Genomic DNA, 16,895 nt, shown 5'->3' on the forward strand with positions numbered 1-16,895 from the left:
AGAGCCAGTTCAAGACAGTGAGCTTAGGCTCACTGGAGAGGAGGATATATTTTGTAAATAGCTGACTTTGATTCTAAGGCTGTCTGGGCTTTCATGAACAACTTTGTTCACCTCGTTTCCTTTCTTACCTCTCTCCAGGAATTTGAGAATTTCATTGCCAAGTTTGGAGACTCTGGTTTTGTCCTTGTGGCCATGGGCTCCATGGTGAATCTCTCTCAATCCCAGAAAGTCCTCAGGGAGATGAATGGTGCCTTTGCTCATCTGTCTCAAGGGGTGATATGGAAGTACAATCCTTCTCACTGGCCCAAAGATGTCAAATTGGCAGCAAATGTGAAGATTGTGGACTGGCTTCCCCAGAATGACCTCCTGGGTAAGGAGTGCCTGGATCTTTTTTCTCTTTCCATTTAGGTATTTGTAGGCTTCCACTGGGCAACCTCACCAGCAGGAGAAAGGGCAGGTGGTAGATAAAAGTAATCTTTATGGGACAGGAATAGAGCAGCAAACTGGAGTTCTTGGGAAATGAGACTATACTTCCCAAGTGGCTAAAACTAGCATGTTTTCTTCTTCCTAATCTATTGCAGTCCTGATACCTATAGCCAGAAGTGATATTGTCATGAGGTTGCTTTGATCTTACCTATTTTGACACAGACCAAGGTTGTCCAGACACAATTGAAGACAGTTTGTGGACTCTTAGAACACATACTGGGGGTCTTGTTGCCACTGTCATTCCTGGCCTCTTGAGTGTCTCTTAGGCCATGTGCCATTATAGACACACACACACACTCCCACACATATTAGAGCATTCTATGCTACCTAAGATGTAAGCAAGCTTTCACGGAATTGATGTTGATGGTGTCTGAAGGGTGTGCCAAGATATCTGAGTGTCAACCTGAGTAACTTGTCAGCTGGTTATTTACTCCATCAAATTCTCTGGTAACGGAGAGCTCCTTATATTCCAATAGGTTATTTTTGTCCTGTGCCACTTATTAGAGCCCCATCTTTGCCAAAGCCGTGGACTATATCAGATATACATCTCCAAATAATGCCTCACAAACATATTGGGAAGTTATGATAGAAGGTTCTGCACATTTATTTACAAGGCATGGGGTAGTAAAAAGGATTCTGATTTTCAAAGAAACACAAATAGATTCTGATGCACATCACTACTGAGAAGCAGTATTTGAGATGAACTCTTCATTATCAGTGCTTGTTTAAATTTTCTCTAAATAAGAGTGAGGTGAGCATGCAGGAACTGGAAATACTAAGATGGGTGGTCCATCATTGCCTAGTTTAGAGGATTTCTTATGAAATTGAGGAGAAAGTACATACAGTGTGAGTCTGATGAATGCCACATGAGATGTGATGTTAGTAAAAGTGTTAAGGCTTCAGATAAGAGGAAAGTGAAAGGGCAGTAAAGGAGTGAGCATGAGAGCTAGAGGCCAAGAGAAAGAAGCAGAGTTGGAGATAGAAAATCAGAGAAGATAGAGTGTGACACTGGGAGAGACTAGGAGAAGGAAAGAGAGAAACAGGGTGGAGAGAATAATATGGATGGATGTAGGATGTATGCATGGATGGATTGAATGGATGGATAGATGGATGGATTTTACGAAGAATATGTTTTGCTTAGCTCTTCTCTGAAGCTTTCCCTGGATTTTCCCCCTTAAATGGATTGATGTAGAGGAATCTCTGTATAGAAACAAATCCAGAATTTTATATCTTGGAAAATGTACCATTGAGTGTGTCCTAAGCTAAATCAGTAAATTCAGTTATGCAACATACTTTGATATCCCTTTGTAGTTTTTTTTTTTCCCTTGGAACTTTATCTGGTGTCCTGAAAGTTTTACCCTAAAAATTTCTGTTCTGTTCCTGATTTGCAACAGCTCACCCACACATCCATCTTTTCGTTACCCATTGTGGGATGAATAGCATAATGGAGGCTATCCAACATGGTGTGTCCATGGTCGGGATTCCTGTCTTTGAAGAACAGGCTGAAAACCTTATTCGAGTGAAGCCAAAAAGTTTGGTGTCTCTATACAGCTACAGCAGATCAAGGCAGAGACATTTGCTCTGAAGATGAAGTAAGTCATAGAAGACAAGAGGTATGGAGCTCTTGTGGCCACTTGGGTTTGTGGTCACTTAGGCTGAATGAAGACATCAAACACAACAGCACGGTGTGGCACTTTTTTTTTTTTTTTGCAATAAAAGCTGAAGCTTCCAAACTTCCATAGAATAATATGTGTGTGATGCTAATAGCTGACCTGTTTCTCCTGAGGGCAAGACTGGGCAATGTAGGTTAGATGTTAGGTTCAAGAACAGTTTCTACTTTAAGGGTTTTGAGGACTCTGACCTTACACAGGGTCTGTGAGAGGTCTTATATTTTGGGGCTGCTGATAGTAGAATTATACTAGGGAGGTCACCATCCTATCCTCCATGCCACATGGCACACTGTCTCTGCCTGAGGCCCTTTATCAGTGATGCTACCTACGACATCTTTCTCTTCCCTTCACAGGGCTGGATCCTCATGACATGGACTCATCTCCAATGTCCTCTCCTCAGAGAGGCAAGAGGTCTTTGTGTGACAGTCCTAGATGCACTGTTTACCCAGCCCCTTCAATCATAACTCATTTTCTCTTCTTCACACTTCTCAGGATCAGTAACCACCCCATTTCATTCTGTTTGAATTTATTGTGTGTCCCTTCTACTAGCTAGTAGAGAGTAAGCTCCCCTGGATGGCCAGGTGTGTCTCTTGTTTCCCCTGTGTTCTCAGTTAAAGGGTCCATGTTCTCTTAAGTAAATTCTAATATAGGTCAAGAATGTGGTAACCACGATGGACTGAGTATCTTATCAGGGTCTCGAGGACATTTACCCTGAATCGGATGTATGTCATCGCATATATCCCTTGTATACTTTTCCTTTATTGTAGCATAAGTGTCCTTGGGTAGAGACTTGTCCTTACAGCTTAGTCATCTTTGTATAGTTTAGCATTTTAGCACTAGGCTTGGATCTTTGCATGGTGAGACCGGTTAGAACTTCGACTGTGACAAGATCAGGCCAACCACTTTTCCTTCAAATTCAGTCTTTTGTGCATATGGATGAAATGTGTGTGTGGTGTGTGTGTGTGTTGATACAAGGTCTCTAAGACTTCTGAGTTCACATGAGTAACACCCCAACACTGTCTCTGCCAACAGGTACAAGTCAGCAGCCGTGGCTGCCAGCATCATCAGGCGCTCTCACCCCCTGACCCCTGCCCAGAGGCTGGTGGGCTGGATCGACCACATCCTCCAGACAGGGGGTGCAGCACACCTCAAGCCCTATGCCTTGCAGCAGCCATGGCATGAGCAGTACCTGCTGGACGTCATCTTATTCCTGCTGGTGGTCACCCTGGGTACCCTGTGGCTCTGTGGGAAGCTGCTGGGCATGGTGGCCAGGTGGGTGTGTGGGGCCAGGAAGCAGAAGAAGGCCTGATGGAGGTTCAGCCTTGACAGGTGTTTGGGGAGCCACTGGTTGCAGATGGCTTTCCCCAGCACAGGACACCCCTGGTGTCTTCTTTGTATTAGTACTGAGGGTAGCTTGCAAATATTGTTTCACTATTTTCTCCTTGTGTTTAAAAATTCTTGTGAAGGGAAGCCCAGGTGGCTCAGCAATTTAGCGCTGCCTTCAGCCCAGGGCCTGATCCTGGAGACCCGGGATCGAGTCCCACATCGGGCTCCCTGCATGGAGCCTGCTTCTCCCTCTGCCTGTGTCTCTGCCTCTCTCTCTCTCTCTCTCTCTCTCTCTTTATTTCCCTGTCTCCCATGAATAAATAAATAAAATCTTTTTAAAAATTATTGCGAAGCACTCTTGTGATTATTCTTTTAAATTGTGGTAAAATATATATTATATAAAATTTACCCTTTAACTATTTAGTGTAGAATCAATGGCAATGAGCACATTGACATTATCATGCATAAAATCACTACCACCCGATTCCAGAACTGCTTTCACCTTCCCAAACTCAAACACCTTGCTGATGAAACAGTAATTCCTCCCATGCCTGCCTCTACTACCACCTCAGTAGGCTCCTGGCAAACCTGGTTCTACTTTCTGTGTCTATGAATTGTATCCTGGTTTCATGACTTGCCTGCCCCTATCAATGGACACCTCACTCAGATCCCAAATCTTCAGCAGATAGCCCACCTTCCTCCCCACTCCTTGTCCCTAGATGCAGGGCCCTGCTTATTGCATCCTGGGTGCCTAAACACTGCTCATTCTGTCTTCATGCTCACTTTTTATGATATAACAGAAGATATTGGCCAGTTATTCTATTTTGGGACTTCTTCTTGCAGATCCTTTCCCCTTCACCTCCAAGCTCAGAAAGCCTGGTCCCTGTCCTGAGGTTATACATGCATGACCCCTAGGACTCCTTCTGTGGTCACTGTGCTGAATCCCCTCCTGTGAAGAGCACCTCCTTTGAAGGGTAAACCTGGAATCTACCCTTGGTCCAGGGTGGTTGTTCTGCTTTTCACTTTTCACAGATCCTGTCTCAAGATTCTCAGGCTTAAAAATCTAGTCATGGAGAGACCTCAAGTGTAGAACCCAGACCTCTGCATGAGTTTCGAGGCCTCACGGTCAGTGTCTATGGCAGTTCTAAGCACTTTGTTGACTTAGGAAACACCCATCTGCCCCCCAAATGTGCAAAGAGTATTCCTGTATGTGTGAACCTTTAGAAATTATACTCAGTTCCTAGCAACTTACACTAGAAGTAATAGGCCTTACCAGAGTTTTTGTTTATTTGCTCTGTTTCTTTATATGGGCCTGTGTCCTGCTCCATCCTACTGTCTATAGCTCCTTCCTCTTTTTAAAATTAATTAACTAAAAAAAAATTAATTAACTATCTTTAGACTTTTCTATTTTCTTTACTAGACATCAGGCTCCCTCTCTGGCAAATTCCTTGTATAATATATTTTACCTTCCGATGATTGTGTCCTCACATTTGCTTTTGCATTCTCACATGCAAATCAGTGTCTCTCTAGAAGTTTCAAACGTATGGTATCTCGTATATTGAACCATAGTGAAGAAAATGGTGGATACACTAGACAGCCCCAGACATGCTGGTTTTTGATTGGTTAATTCTGGGGTTTCAACACATTTTCAAATAATTCAAATGGAGGATGAAGTAGCTATTACAAATACTCCCTACAAAAGTGGAAAGAAGCCCACCCTTGCCAATGTCAGAATAGGATTCTCTGGGTAGAATTCAGAGCTGGTGCCAAGTGTCTACTTGAGTTCTGTGAGTTCTCGTGCTATACTATGTCATATACAGCTCAAGCATGCCACATTAGGACACGTGTGTCTGTGTGTGTGTGTGTGTGTGTAATTCAAGGTTTTATTTCTGCAATTCTTATGAAATCTCTGAAATCGGTCTCTGATAATAGTCCCTTGAAAGGCAGACCTGAAACTTTCTCTGTGTTGTCATTAGAATAAATAGCCAAGATGTTTCCCCTCATAATCAACAAAAAGACCAAAGGATGAGGCTTTCAGTTGGTGAGTCCCATTCCTGTTCCAGCCTGTCATTCTCCCCAAAGAGATTGATCACAGGGAGGCCAACCCTGTTCTGTTGATTCCTGGGCTACACTTCCATCTAGGAAATCTAATCAAAGGAGCCAGTGAGCCAAGATGATGCCTTTAGTCTCCTTCCATCAAAACCTTCTCCATGGGGCTGTCAGCATGGCCTTGATGGTATGAACATCTGATCTCATCATTCCCTGGTTCAGATCTTTTGTCAGCTCTCATTGCATGGAATACAATCTTTCTGTGATTTGTTTCTGGCTACCACTCCCAATCCTGAAAACTGCAATAGACCCACACTGACATGTTCAGTTGATTTGGGAGAGAATGGAAAGTCAAGTCAATGGGAAAAGTCAAATATCTTTAGCAAATTGTTCTGAAAGAGTCTTTGATTTTTGCTTAATGATATACACAAAAGGACATTGACTTCACTGCATATGATACACAAAAATGAACTCAACGTGTATTATCAACCTAAAGGTGAACACTGGCTATGAACATTCCAAAGGAAAATCATTATAGTCTTATGGTAGCACAGATTTATTATTCAGATCCCACAAGCTCAAATCATAAAAGATTTTTAAAAATATTATTTATTTATTTATTTATTTATTTATTAGAGAGAGAGAAAGCATGAGTAGGGTTAGGGACAGGTGGAGAAGGAGAGAATCTTCAGACTCCTACCTGAGTGCAGAGCTGACATGGTTCTTGACTACAGGACCCTGAGATCATGACCTGAGCTAAACTCAAGAGCCAGAGGCTTAACCCACTGAGCAACCAGGTGTTCCAAGGGTTTGTGATATCCTAATGCAGGCTACTGTGAGATGGTTATTTGTTTGTCAACCAATCAGCCACAAAAAAGAAGGAAATTGAATACTTGTCTGAAACAAACTTCCACTTGGCTCAAGGAATAAGCTCTTTCTGAAAAGCAGATTTCATATTTTGAAAGTCCTTAATATGAGTGCATTTTACCCAGTTCAACAATTTGATTCAGCCAACATTGACTGATCTCATTTTTTTACAGACACCATGCTGGGCACTTTGGAAGATGTGGGTTCTTTGCTAATAGCGGGCTCAGTGGGCCAAGGGCAGGGGAGCAGATCAAGGTTGAACCCTAGTCTAGAAGAGGATTCAGAGGATCCTTATTAAATCTGGCAAAGGAGGGAATTTTTGTCCTATCCACCCCAACACATTGTGCTATTCTGTACCCTTGTGTCCTTGACCCAGCTGTGTCCTCTCTCAGAAATGCCATTCAGCTCTAATTGGAACAAAAAGCTTCTACATCGTCTTCCTATCAAACATTGATTTCACATTTATGTTCACATCAGTGTGGCCGAACTTGACCTCAACACTTGCAGCAGAGCTCACTGGATATCCTCTTTTGAAGCATTTTTGTTGTTTACTGTATTGAAATTGTTGACATTTATGTGTCGTATTTAGAAACTCTAAGATCCTAAGAGTCAGAAGCTGTGATCTATTTATTTTGTTGTTACAGCACACAGCATAGTAGCTTGAACAAACAATGTTGAGATGCCTGGATAACATTTTAGAAAAATGACAATATATGATCCATATCTCACCATATCTAAGAGTGAACTCTAAACATATCAAATATTTAATATAAAAATGACAATATACTGAGTCTTAAAAAGTAAAAAAAGAGGTGAATTTCTCCATAACCTGTGTGCATGGGAAGACTTTCTACATACAACTTAAAATCCTGATGCCACAAAGAAACATTATCTAATTGAACTAATTTGACAATATTAAAAGTTTTTTGTATGGCTAAAATACAAATGAAAAAAAATAAAATACAAATGAAATAGTGAGAGAAATATATTTAAATTTCATCACATATAGAGGACTATTATTCCCAAAATTTAAAAAAACTATTAAAATTGAGAGATGAGGGATGTCTGGGTGGCTCAGAGGTTGAGTGTCTGCCTTTGGCTCAGGGCGTGATCCTGGAGTCCCGGGATCGAGTCCCGCATTGGGCTCCCTGCGTGGAGCCTGCTTCTCCCTCTGCCTGTGTCTCAGCCTCTCTCTCTCTGTGTCTCTCATGAATATATAGATAAAACCTTTTAAAAAGATTGAGGGATGAACTATGGTAAATGCACACATTGGAACAATAGACATTATAATGTATACTGAACAAGACAAGTTAAAAAGTAATGTTGGCTGGATTCTAATCTGCTCAGTAAGAAAGAGCACAGTCTAAAGATATATAGTACACTCACTTTTAAGACAAGAGAAAGGAGGAGAGAATAAAAATATAAATCTATCTTCATTCTTCTGCAAAAAGAAGCAGAGGAAGGAAAATCAGAATAATGTGATAGAGTATCTATGAGGCTGTTTTTGAATAGCTTGATGGTCAGGGAAACAAATGGCAGGTCTATGGACTTCTTTGTGTACATAGTTTGGGTTTTGAGGGCATGTTAGTATTTTACATAACAAAATTATATTTAAAACAAAAATAGTGGAAAAGAAAACTAAAATGGAACACCAATAGGAACAAAGAAACTCAAAAAGGTTTCTAATGTAGCAATGTAATTGCAGTATGCTGAAAAAAACAAGTGAACCCAACTACATTTTGAACATAGTACTGTGAATATCTGCCATGTCAATCTAAAAAAAAAAAGAACTGTAAAATATCTATTTTCCGAGTAGACTGTTCTTAAAGTAGTCTCTTGAGTACAGCTGATACTCACAGTTGGTGGATGAATATGTGGTAGGTAACCTTTTTTTCAGTGCATATTATGATTGAACAAATGAGTAAATATACCAAAGATGGTGAAAGGACGTTTCCCAACCTTGCAATAAAACCTTAGGAATTACTAATGGAAATGGAGGAGATTAAAATAATCTCTGTGGTACTATTTTGGAATGAGAAGTATCGGTATGAATTCACAGTCATTCACAAACTAAACACACACATGTAAATGTTATATATCTATATCTCTATATTGAATAAGTCTATCCACAGTAAAAATAGTTATAAAGAGTGGAGCTTCATTAGCAATGAGCTCTTTTGCCATCCATATCCAGGTTTCTAAATATCATTCCTTACTAAAAGCTCTCCTCATGAAATGGAAGAATTTAAGACACAGACAGAAAAGTACAAGAGGAGTCTGGAAATTGCATGCAAGAAAGAAAGAAAAAGTTCTAAAATGGTTGATGTTTAACAGGAGCAATCCAATACACGATGATAGTAAGAGATCAGAGACCATTGGATAAATATAAATTGATGAATAAATAATAACAAACTGATAGAGCTAGATGATAGAGAGATTGGTTGATGGATTGATAACTTGATAGATGGGGCAAAGGGAAAGGTTTTTGTAATGATACATTGCCACTTGACAAAACATGAAGAAAATGTAGTTAAAAGTCATTAATTTGCCACATGACAACTGCTTCAGGTAAGAATTTTGAAAGATGATAAAATGAGTGGGTGAAATTTGATAGGAACAGAATATTTATACAGATTTAAAATGTCTGCCCACACTTTTATTCCTAATTATAGGGTAAAAAACAGCAACTTGACAGTTGGGAATCTAGGTGAACACCACCGTAAATGACAGCTAGAGTTATCATCTCTAATAACAGGACCAAGTGACATCATATGCTTCCCATTGTGATCACTGAGATGGGATCAACGCCACCTTTGTCGTATTCCCATCAAATCCCTACCAACCTCAAATATAATGAGAAAACATCAGGCAAACCCAGTTTGGAAATCCATCAAAATAAGCAGCTTGTACTCTTTAAAATGTCAATGACATGAAATACAAAGAAGGGCTTAGAAAAAATCCTCTAGAGGAGATGAACAGAGGCGATAACTAAAGGCGCTGTGTGATGCTGGATTGGCTCCTGCACCAGCAAATTCATATCCCAACAGAGGATATGATTTGGACAATTGGAGGGATCAGAGTAAGGTTTGTAGACAAAGTAATGTAATTGCATTAATATTAAATGGTGCTTTCCTGATGTAGATTAATTTTTTCACTGGGAAGATAGAGTACCTGACGAGATGATAATTGTGAATGAACATGCATGTAACCACAAAACATAGGGGAAAACTGGAATAATGTTGGGCAGATTTGTAACTTTTCTAATGAATAAGTGCAAACATTGATAAGACTAGAACTTCCTGGCGCCCACTGCAGCAGTCCCAGTTTGTCATGCCTGTTCAGAATTATAGACTGACCTTCAGAGGTTCGGAGCTTCAGGTCAAGACCTGGCCCTCCAGGGGGACTTAACTCTTAGGGGACACGAGCACTTGTTCCCAGTAGTTACTTTCCAAAGAAACCATCTGAATAACTGCAGGTCATTTTCCTTTGGGAATCAGCTTCTGGGACCTTGAGATGCGAACACTGGCAGAGATTTAAGCAGGTACCCAGGGACATGAGGCATGGGGATGGCAGTATGGGGCCAAAGGAGCAGCTAGGAGGTGGGAAAATTTGGGTAGAGTCCTTAAAATGGAGATAGGCCTGAGTCACCTGAACATAGAACTGTCTTGGAAGCCACTTCCCAAGGTCCCTACCATCCCAGGTTCAGAGTGTCTTCTCTTAGGGAGAGTGTGGTGATTGCAGGGACAGAGAGGGGTTAAGGAAAGCTCACTAACTCCTCCTTCCAGCTGCCCCAGGTTAGGAGCCTGAGGACAAATTAGCCAGTGGGGCAAGCACCTTGGGGGAGGAGCAGTAGGGCCAGAAGTGACAAACAGTAGAGAAGACAGGCAGGAGCCACCCCTCTGCTCTTCTCCAGCTGCCTGCCAGCACATTTCCTTGGCTGCGAGTGCACACGTGTTCCCAGAGCTCACAGGTCACTGTGAAGGCCTCAGGGCTCAGGGCTCTGGGCACAGGGCTGGACTCCGCAGCTAGTACGGACCGAGCATGGCGGGGAAGGGAACGCTGCTGCTAGCCTGCCTCCTCCTGCCTGGGTTCCTGCTCTCAGAGGCCGCCAAAATCCTGACCACATCCTCACTGGGTGAGTGCTTGGAGGGAAAATCAGAGACAGCTGCATCCCGGGCACCAGTGCGGGGCTCAAGCACACACCCTGGGGTCATGAAACCCTGTGGGCTTTCAGACTGGATTGTGTCCCAGGCCCGTGGAGGGAGAGGTGGGCAGGCCTGTGTCACAGAGAGGGGTCCCCACTGCTGGGCTGGGGGAGTCAGTTCTGGAGAAAACAGTGGTTTCCTTTCCTCTCTTTTTATCTGCTTTGAGGTGCTTCCCATGGCGCATAGCTGGGGCCAGAATTTAGATCCAGTGCTAGCCTGGAGACCTTAAGCCATCTACTCCAGGGAAGGATGGGATTTTTGGAGGCACACCCTAAAAATCTGGGGGAGTGCAGAGTAGATGGTAGTAGACAGTGGAAGCTGAGGTCAGTTTTGGGCTCCTGGAGGCCAAGGATGGGGGTTCCTGGGGGCAGCAGCACAAAGTGAGATGTGTCTAATGGGACACCTGGAGAAACGATGGGGCACAGGAGGCGGCCCCTCTCTCTTGTCCTTGCTGCTGGAAGGTTTTGAAGGACAGTGAAGCATTAATTCTGTCAACTGAGTTTTATTACCTTTACTTTTGCCTCAAAGGGAGCAGAAGGGAACAGGAACACTTAGCAGGATAGGAGGCATCACAGGATGGAGCTTTCCCAAGACTTCTGGATTCATCATGAAAGGATAAGAAACTCCCCTGATTACTGTTAGAGCCCCAAGAATCTGGGGATCTGAGAACTGGAAGAAACCACAAAGATCATCTAATTGGGTCACCTGATTTTATTTCCTGACAGGGACACTGAGGTTCAAGGGAATAAGGGGCCTTTTGCCAGAGCCCACAAGACCTCCCTCATGGACACACCCCAACTTTACTGTTTTCTTACCTCAAACCTGTCCTCTTCCCCAAACTCTACTCTTTACAGTGGGGATTCCTAAAAATCACTATTTTAAAAACCCTGTTTTCCATTTTAAATCTGTTTTTTAATGATAGAGGCAGCAGAAAAAAATGTTTCCCCACCTCCCGAAAGCACAGGTCCTCTGGTCTCTGAGATGGAGCTGGTGTGGTTTGGAGGTGCCAGAGGCCCCGCCTCTGTCCCAGAAGGTATTGGGCTCACCAAGACCCTCAGGAATGGTGGCCTCTGCAGGAGGGCTTCTCTCTTTTATCCATTTCTTCCAAGGATTCGATGTGAGCCAGAGAAGCAGTCTCAGGAGGTACAGGTTTGTGTTTTCTATAACCTGTGTTGCCTCACTCAGCACAGGTATAGTTATAAAAAACTCCAGTAGTTTCCACACCACTGCTATAGTCCTACAACCTTCTCTGCTGACCCAATCATCAAGAGGCCTTTATCTTCCAAACAACCCCCACTTTCCAATGTGGGCAAATTCTATTCCTTTCCCCTGGATCTGACTTTCTCTGCTGCTGAGATCCACATACTCAACACAATCCGCGTGATGGCTGATGTCTTACACAGTCTTTGCAGTGATAGAACCTGTACCTCCTCAGAGGATCAAACTTCTCTTTCATAGAATCTCAGGAATCTTAGGAAGGGTGATCTCCAAACCTATCATGTGCAGGGTCCTGCAGGTCCATCTTAGGGCACACAGTTATCCTGAATGCCTTAATCTGATGTTCAGCAATTTTCCAGCTCCAACTGGAAACATCCTGCCAAATATATTTGAATTTCAAAGATTTGGATTCTAAATGGTGGGTGTACCTCCTTCTGCTACAATGGCTATTTCTTCCACCAATACTCAAGTTTCCCATTTCTTGGTCTGACTGTAACATAAATTTCTTAAGGGAAATTTCCCATAAGAAGCTCTGACCAATTGTCAGTAGGAACCCTTCCCCCTCCCAAACACGGTACTGTGCCTAATTTCTACTGTGTCTCCATAAGTGCTGGCTGCAATCAGCATGTACTTAGGATCAGGAACTCCTAAGGCCTAAGAAGAGAAGCTCTTCACACTGACTTAGAGACTATCAGTCACTAAAGGAAATACTGATGGATGACTTCCACAGGTTAAGATTTATGAAGACACTGTAGGATTCTTGGCTGTCTCTGCCCCCTTACCTTGGATTTCTCCTTCCCCCACATCAATTTCAGACCCTCTGTTCTCATCCCTACAAAAATGAAATTTTGTATTGTTCCTAGGTGGAAGCCATTATCTGCTGATGGACCAGGTATCTCAGATTCTTCAAGATCATGGTCATAATGTCACCATGCTTCTTTATGGAGAAGAATTTTTTATCCCAGGTGGGTTTTTGATTTCTTGTTTGTTTATTTATTTATTTTTTGTTAATCATCAAATTCTTCTATCCCAGAGAGACAGTGTCTTTTGTATAGCACTGCTTAGCACAAAATCTTTTTGAATCTAACTATATTGAAAGAAGGGGAAATATGTGTGCATGTATGCTTATGTTACCTGCTGGATATCATATTAGGCTCTGGAGGCCTGGCCTCCAGAACTTCCACATTCCATAACTCCATGTTTTACCCCCTTAGCTAGGTGTCATTTCATCTCAGGCAAGCCTCCATACATCATTATTAATCATTTTGATAACTACTACTGTGTGGTGTGGCTTTAATATGTTTTGAAGAGAAGTCTTCAACCATCTTTGTAGCTTCTGTTACATAAGAAGAGCTGCGCTTCCTGTTTCTAGATTACTTTCTACTCCTGTTATGAGACCTGAACTTTAAGGAAGCTTTACAAGAATATCTTTTAGTCATGTCCTAGGATCAGAATCTATCAATGAGTTGATCATATATTCTTGAGACATCATTGGCTGCCCATGACTTGTGCATAGTGATGTTAGAAGTTCTTGAGTCACTGAATCCAAGAATATTGCAGCGAAGATTAAGCTCTTCAATCTTGTTGAGTCTTCTCTGTTGACAGGCAAGCAATCAGAGGACCAGAGAACTCAAAAGATTTGTTCATGTTCACACAGCGGGTTAATAATAGAGCAGGTGGATCTAGAACTTTAAGTTCTGGGTTCCTCATTGAGAAATACTGAAGCTTTAATTTAAAAAAATCTCCAAATTCATCACCTTTGATGAAAAACAAGTCTGAGCAATTATGAAATTCTAAGATGAACTTCAGGCTCTGTTCCTGTTTAATCACCTTCTAGACCCGGCTCTACATCGTTCTCTGGATATCCTTTCTACACATATCCCTTTGTATCTGCCTTGATTGTCAGTCTGATTGTGTATTTGCCTTGACTGCCAACCATGGTAATTGTAGTCCATGATCATTTCATTTTGATGGTTCTCGTGGATTGAGGAACTGCTGAAAGCTTTAGACCCTCTACCACTTTAACACATCCACCCACACTGAAACTAGAAACCATGGGAAGCCCATGGATTCCCCTTTGTTTTATTCTTGGTTCCAAGTTTTAATAGTCCAGAGTTTCTTGCAATATTTACGATTCACTGGAAATTTCTGAGGTTTTGAAATGGATTATTTATCTTTCTCTTCAGCAGTAGACTTTGGTAGAGGTCTGCAAATAAGGAAACACGTGATTGGATTATTTTAGTTGACCTGGTTCAATACTCACTATTGAAACTTTTGAGCCTGCATCAACTATCTGCTTGTATAACTTCCCTATAGGGTTTTTATTTACAACTTTAATGAATAAATGACTTCAGAAATAATGACGTAACTTCAGGTGCTAGTGCTGAGGTGTAAGTTTATTTCAATCAATAACTGAAATCACAAGAAGCCGCCCTACAGAGGACTGAATTGTCTGCAGGTCTGACTCTTCCTTTTCCTAAGAGAACTTGCTGTACCTCTCCGTCTACCAGGTAGACACTCCCCAAGTGACAGGTCTTTATTTTGGGGATGTGTGCAGTTACATCATTGATTCTCAGGGGCTTGCCTACAAACACTGAAGCAAAGTTTTGCCTAGAGGAACATTATTTTGACTAGAGAGTTCTCCCTCTTTCAGCCAGTTAGTTCTGCTTTCTTTGGGTGTGGAGGTAGAAGAGCAGCTCAGAAGCTTATGTAAGGAAGCCCCATCGTGCAATTGAGTTTTTGATTGGATTCAGGGCTCCTCAGTTTATCTATCTAGTATTGCTCACCTTAGCATTGCGAGTTAAAAAGAAAGAAAGAAAAGAAAAGAAAAGAAAAGAAAAGAAAAGAAAAGAAAAGAAAAGAAAAGAAAAGAAAAGAGAAGCCTACTATATTAGTCTGCTGTTATCAAGGTGGGGTCGATTTCTTATAGCTGGGGTTTATAGAGCTTAATAAATTATAACCACCTTTGCCTCTGAATTTTAGAGCCAATTGAGACAAAGTTACAGGAGTTAGATCAAAATGCACCTTTATCCAGCTGATTGGGGAGCTTTCCTTTATATCTTCATTAACTGTCAAGCTGCAGTACTGGCTTGAAAAGAGGCTCTGTAGAACCCCTGGGCATTGCTCTGTTTATTCTTTATGGGGTTTGGGTAATTTCATCACATGTTTGACTGTTCTCAGGAAGACTCCAAGCCTGAGAGCTTTGTCTCCCGATGGCTCCCTTGTGGTATCCTGGTATTGTGCTCCATGAATGCTAGCTGCCATGTCCTCCCCCAAATCTGAAGTGTTCCACTGAGGGAGAGGGAGAAGGCCAGTCCAGGTCTGGGAACCTCCTCCGTGAGCTGTATCTTGGATATTTTCTCCAGCCACCCATGAATGTCCTGTGCCACCTGGTATCCAATGTCTAAAAACCATTTCAACATGTATTTGGTCTGGTTTTATTTAGTTACTTAAAGTAGGAATTTCAGTATGTCCTGTCACCTTCTTGTGACCACACACTGAAGTTCCCTATCTTCATTATTTAAACCATTGCATTTAAGTAATATTGGCATATGATATACTGCATATATTAAAATATATAGGTTGATATATTTGGACAAATACATATGCCGATTATGTCAAAATAATGAAAGTCACTAATTGGTTTTCAAATATTAAACTATCTTTGTGTTCTAGGAACAATTCCACTTTGTCAAGATGTATTTTCCCTTTTATGTAATTTTAGATTTAATTTGCTTAAATTTTGGTTTAAAAATTTTTTAATAATAAATTTATTTTTTATTGGGGTTCAATTTGCCAACATACAGAATAACAACCAGTGCTCATCCTGTCAAGTGCCCCCCTCAGTGCCCATCACCCATTCACCCCCACCCCCTGCCCTCCTCCCCTTCCACCACCCCTAGTTCATTTCCCAGAGTTAGGAGTCTTCATGTTCTATCTCCCTTTCTGATATTTCCTACCCATTTCTTCTCCCTTCCCTTCTATTCTCTTTCACTATTTATATTCCCCAAATGAATGAGAACATATAATGTTTGTCCTTCTCTGATTGACTTATTTCACTCAGCATAATACCCTCCAGTTCCATCCACATTGAAGCAAATGGTGGGTACTTGTGATTTCTAATGGCTGAGGAACATTCCATTGTATACATAAACCACCTCTTCTTTATCCATTCATCTATCTATGGACACCGAGGCTCCTTCCACAGTTTGGCTATTGTGGACATTGCTGCTATAAACATCGGGGTGCAGGTGTCCCGGCGTTTCATTGCATCTGTATCTTTGGGGTAAATCCCCAGGAGTGCAATTGCTGAGTCGTAGGGCAGGTCTATTTTTAACTCTTTGAGGAACCTCCACACAGTTTTCCAGAGTGGCTGCACCAAAGAAACAAAAGCAAAAATGAACTATTGGGACTTCATCAAGATAAGAAGCTTTTGCACAGCAAAGGATACAGTCAACAAAACTCAAAGACAACCTACAAAATGGGAGAAGATATTTGCAAATGACATATCAGATAAAGGGCTAGTCTCCAAGATCTATAAAGAATTTATTAAACTCAACACCAAAGAAACAAACAATCCAATCATGAAATGGGCAAAAGACATGAACAGAAATCTCACAGAGGAAGACATAGACATGGCCAACACGCACATGAGAAAATGCTCTTTCATAGTCTTTCCTCCTTTATCGAATATTAGTTGACCATAAAGTTCAGGGTCCACTTCTGGGTTCTCTATTCTGTTCCACTGATCTATGTGTCTGTTTTTGTGCCCGTACCACACTGTCTTGATGACCACAGCTTTGTAGTACAACCTGAAATCTGGCATTGTGATGCCCTCAGATATGGTTTTCTTTTCTAAAATTCCCCTGGCTATTCGGGGTCTTTTCTGATTCCACACAAATCTTAAAATAATTTGTTCTACTCTCTGAAGAAAGTCCATGGTGTTTTGATAGGGATTGCATTAAACGTGTAAATTGCCCTGGGTAACATTGGCACTGTTGGGGATTTACCCCAAAGATACAGATGCAATAAAACGCCAGGACACCTGCACCCCGATGTTTCTAGCAGCAATGTC

General features: G+C 41.7%; 1 protein-coding gene across 9 annotated transcripts in view; it reads left to right on the plus strand.

The window, feature by feature from the left end:
* Positions 1–16,895, plus strand: part of LOC112652725 (UDP-glucuronosyltransferase 3A1-like) — a 119,545-nt gene that overhangs the window by 84,352 nt on the left and 18,298 nt on the right. For 2 of the 9 annotated variants that reach the window (XM_049109360.1, XM_049109354.1), the window contains exon 7: positions 3,189–3,788. The exons of 2 other annotated variants lie outside the window; for them this stretch is intronic. In XM_049109360.1, the coding sequence (XP_048965317.1) occupies positions 3,189–3,465 (277 nt within the window). In that variant the 3' untranslated portion in view covers positions 3,466–3,788. Of the gene's footprint in view, positions 1–138; positions 371–1,880; positions 2,079–3,188; positions 3,789–10,336; positions 10,534–12,684; positions 12,787–16,895 lie in introns of those variants that run through there. 5 more of the 9 variants (XM_049109362.1, XM_049109363.1, XM_025436390.3 and 2 more) reach the window with 5 other exon arrangements.

The sequence above is a fragment of the Canis lupus genome, chromosome 4, assembly GCF_003254725.2.
Source record: "Canis lupus dingo isolate Sandy chromosome 4, ASM325472v2, whole genome shotgun sequence".
Classification (NCBI taxonomy): Eukaryota; Metazoa; Chordata; class Mammalia; order Carnivora; family Canidae; genus Canis; species Canis lupus.